The sequence below is a fragment of the Protobothrops mucrosquamatus genome, unplaced genomic scaffold (assembly GCF_001527695.2).
Source record: "Protobothrops mucrosquamatus isolate PMUCROS unplaced genomic scaffold, P.Mucros_1.0 scaffold5424, whole genome shotgun sequence".
In the NCBI taxonomy this organism is placed as follows: Eukaryota; Metazoa; Chordata; class Lepidosauria; order Squamata; family Viperidae; genus Protobothrops; species Protobothrops mucrosquamatus.
This window is the reverse complement of record NW_015391283.1, coordinates 14,567-18,484: the sequence shown is the minus strand read 5'-3', so window position 1 is coordinate 18,484 and position 3,918 is coordinate 14,567. Positions and strand designations below refer to the sequence as shown.

General features: G+C 50.4%; 1 protein-coding gene across 1 annotated transcript in view; it reads right to left on the bottom strand.

The window, feature by feature from the left end:
* LOC107299762 (patatin-like phospholipase domain-containing protein 7) overlaps nt 1-3,918 on the bottom strand; it is an 18,608-nt gene that overhangs the window by 7,920 nt on the left and 6,770 nt on the right. Inside the window, exons 4-6 of the mRNA XM_029286862.1 lie at nt 3,753-3,909; nt 694-810; nt 177-246 (exon numbers count right to left, since the gene is read on the bottom strand). Coding sequence (XP_029142695.1) covers nt 177-246; nt 694-810; nt 3,753-3,909 — 344 coding nt within the window. The remainder of the gene's footprint in view (nt 1-176; nt 247-693; nt 811-3,752; nt 3,910-3,918) is intronic.

Genomic DNA, 3,918 nt, shown 5'->3' with positions numbered 1-3,918 from the left:
TTCCTTCCTTCCTTCCTTCCTTCCTTCCTTCCTTCCTTCCTTCCTTCCTTCCTTCCTTCCTTCCTTCCTTCCTTCCTTCCTCTTTCTCTCTCTCTCTTTCTCTCTCTTTTCTTTCTTTCTGCACACAAGATGATCCCTGCCCAAATCATCACCCCCAATTCTCGCAGGCTCCCTACCGTCGGTGTGGACCCTCATAGCCGAGGCCGTGATGTCTGTGGTGATGATGAAGAAAGGAATCCAGAGATCCTGCCGCACAGAAAGAGCTCATTAGAGAGAGGAGTCAAGGCGGGCAAGATAATCCAACACCGGATCCGAACACCCAGGGGTGCCTAGTTGCCTAACGTGGCCTAATGTGTCACAGGTAAACCTCCAAGTGGCCTCAGCGACTCTCTAAAAGAATTGCAAACGACCAGCTGTCTGTAAGGAGTATAAATCCTTCCCTTTCCCCACCATCCAGTCAGAACCTGAAGAAGCTTCTGGGGTGAGAAGCGAAACGTCTTCAAAGAAAAAAAGAAAGAAAGACCAGTTGCCTCATGAAAAAGCATCTTTGGGACAACCATGGACCTGGATGATGGAGAACCTCCACAGACATGTACACACAACCCATCTTAAAGACACAACTGTCAAAAACTCTCCGATCTTTCAGCCCCGCTCCCTTCCTGTGCCGCGCTGGGCACGGACCCGCACACCTACCTCGATCTGCTTATCTCTGAAGATGTTGCAGACCCCGTTGTTGAAGGAGGCTCCGGAGAACATGGAGGTGATGGGGTAGGTCAAATCCAGAACCGTTTTCAGCACCGAGTTCATATTCTGCCAAGAGAGCCAAGCTGTTGATCCATAAAGACGGGGAGGGGGACGAGGAGCTGAGAGCGCTCATGAAAACTAGGTGGGCTAAATGTGGACAGCCAGAGAGGTGAAAGGGCAGGCTTAAAGGCAGTCACCCATCTGCTGAAGATTTGGGGATGTATATTTCATGGTGACCGATCGGGCAGGTCACTCGGGGCAAAACATACATTATACAACACCATGAAAAAGATGAACAGCAATGCAAACTAAGGACGATACAAGAAGAAGGAGGAGGAGGAGGAGGAGGAGGAGGAGAAGGAGGAGGAGAAGGAGAAGAAGGAGAAGGAGAAGGAGAAGAAGAAGAAGAAGGAGAAGGAGAAGGAGAAGGAGAAGGAGAAGAAGGAAGAAGAAGAAGAAGAAGAAGAAGAAGAAGAAGAAGAAGAAGAAGAAGAAGAAGAAGAAAAAGAAGAAGAAGAGGAAGAGGAAGAGGAAGAGGAAGAGGAAGAGGAAGAAGAAGAAAGTACCAAAACAAACATTAAAAATTATATACAGTATTTCGGTTTTCTGGACTATATTCTTAAGCTTTCTTCTTTTCGCGATCTGGTTGCTGTTGATTCATTGCCCTGATGCCAAAGGACAAGGTCTCTCTCTGTGTGTGTGTGCGTGTTTTTGTTTGTGTGTGTGTGTTTGTATGTGTGTGTGTGTTTGTGTGTGCACATGTGCACCTTCTAAAAATATCAAACCCCCTTTCCCCGCCCCAGAGCCATCTCTGTCCTTGTTTTAGCAAGAGATGACAGCTGGTAGAGACAAGGAAGAGGTAATGCAAGGTCCAAGCTCAATGGTCTGGGGGGTGGGTGGGTGGAAGCACCCCCCCTCGCCCCCATTTTGCCCAGTCAATGGGGGCAGGACCGATTCATAAAATCCTCTCCTCCCTTTCCTTCACGCTTCTCCTTTATTCTCCTCCCCGTGCTCCATTTTTTCCTTCTTCCTCTCCTCCATTATCTTCACTCTTCTCCTCTTCACTCCTTTATTCTCCTCTTCCTCTCTGTTCCTCTCCTCCCCTCGCCCCTTTCTTTGTTCTTCTTCTTCTCCACTCCTCCCCTTTCTCCTCCTCTCTTTCTCTCCCCTTCTCTTTTTCTTCTCTTCTCTCTTGTTCTTGGCTCCGCTCTCTCCTCTGTTCTCCTCCCCTCCCCTCCCCTCATCTCCCCCAATAAAGCCAGGGACTGGCTGTCTTTGGAACCAGGGACCTCTCACGTCCTTTGTGCTCACAAACATTTTCGCCACGCCAGGGATGTTTGGCACTAAGCAATACACCTGTTTCTGCTCTGCCTGGAGCTGGAACTCTGCTGGGTCACAAGATGGAAGAAGAGACAGCCAGGCTGCAGCCTCGCATGGGGGGCGCCGTGGCCCCTCCCTTCCTCCCCCCATAAACATAAACACGAGGGGAGAAAGGTTCTCCACTTACAACCGTTCGTTTAGTGACCATTTGAAGCTACAACGGCACGGTTGACCGTTCTTCACACGCCCGCTGCAGCCTCCCCGGGGGGGTCACGTGATCAAAATTCAGATGGCTCGTATTCACGACGGTCCTCGCAGGGTCCCGGGGTCACGTGGTTCCCCTTTTGTGACCTCTGGAAAGCCAGATTCACTTAACAGCCGGGTTGCTGACTCAACAACTGCGGCACGAAAGGTGGTGAAGCGGGGACAAAACTCACTTAACCAGATGTCTCCTTTAGCGACGTCAATTTGGGGCTCAACGGTGGTCGTAGGTTGAGGACTATCCCTATACTGAGAGATGCTAAAATGGTTGGGGGAAAAAACCCTCTACTGTAGTTTATCTTTTCCTGGGTCTTTTTTCTCAATTAAGCAAGACTTGACAAGCGCCGTGCTCAGAAATTCTCACGGACTCTGTGCTTTCCCCACTCGATAAATCAAGGCACGCCGTTTTTGAAGTGGCAGGAAGACAGATTGGGTGGGAAATGCCCACCGGCCGCTGTAAGCAGGAGGTGAGCGATTCATGTACAATTCACTGGGTTTTAGGAAGTTATTCCATCCATCCATCCCTCCCTCCCTCCAAAATAAAGTTCTCGAGTTGATGGGACCAAGAGACGGTCTCTTAGAAGTGACCGGTCACCCCCCCTGCGGGGGTCTTAGCGAACGGCACAGGGCTTTCCTTTTCCAAAACAACTTCTGCTTCACAGCAAAAAACAATCAAATTGCTCCAGGCCAACCATTACCTCCATTGCTTCTAAGCAGGGCAGCATGTGGAAGGAGAGAAAGAGAAAAAGAAAATGAAGAGGAAGACGAGTTGGAGGAGGGATGGATTAAACGCAGAGCAAAGGTGTTAGGGAGTTCTAGTCCCGCCTAACACACCAAAGCCGGCTGGGTGGCTTTGGGCCAATCACCAGGAGACTGGGAATTCTAGTCCTTGCCTTACACGTGAAAGCTGAGTGGGTGACTTTGGGCCAATCCCCAGGCGACTGGGAGATCTAGTCCTGCCTTATACATGAAAACTGACTGGGTGATTCGGGGTCAATCACTAGGAGACGGTGAGTTCCAGTCCCACCTTAGGCATGAAAGCCAGGTGGATGACTTTGGGCCAGTCCCTCCCTCTCAGCCCAGTCTACCTCTCACAGGATTGTTGCCGTGGGGAAAATAGGAAGGGGAAGGGTTATTACGTACGTTCACCACCTTGAGTTATTTTTATATAAATGAAAATAAACCAATAGTTTCCATACTCCCTAAAGTCCAGTTTTAAGGAGAGGCCAAATGGTCAGAAAGGATCCACTCAGCTACCAAGGGTGTGAGCGAGAGAACAGTGGGGTCCTTGGTGCTCTCTGAGCTTGGTGGTTTTCTTGCAGACGTTTCAGGACCCAACTAGGTAACATCATCAGTGCTAGAAGGGAGGGGGGGTTGCTCCTCTTTTTGCATCTGACTGGCTTGACCGGCGATGAGCTATCTCTCACCATGGCCCACTGCCGGGCTTTGATCCGCATCTGGGTGTAGCTTCGCTCTTCCGCGTACAGGGCGCCCATGAAGGAGCCGATGGACGTGCCGCCAATCATGTCAACGGGGATTCCAGCCTCGTTCAGCGCTCTGATCACCCCGACTTGGGAACATCCTCTGGAGAGG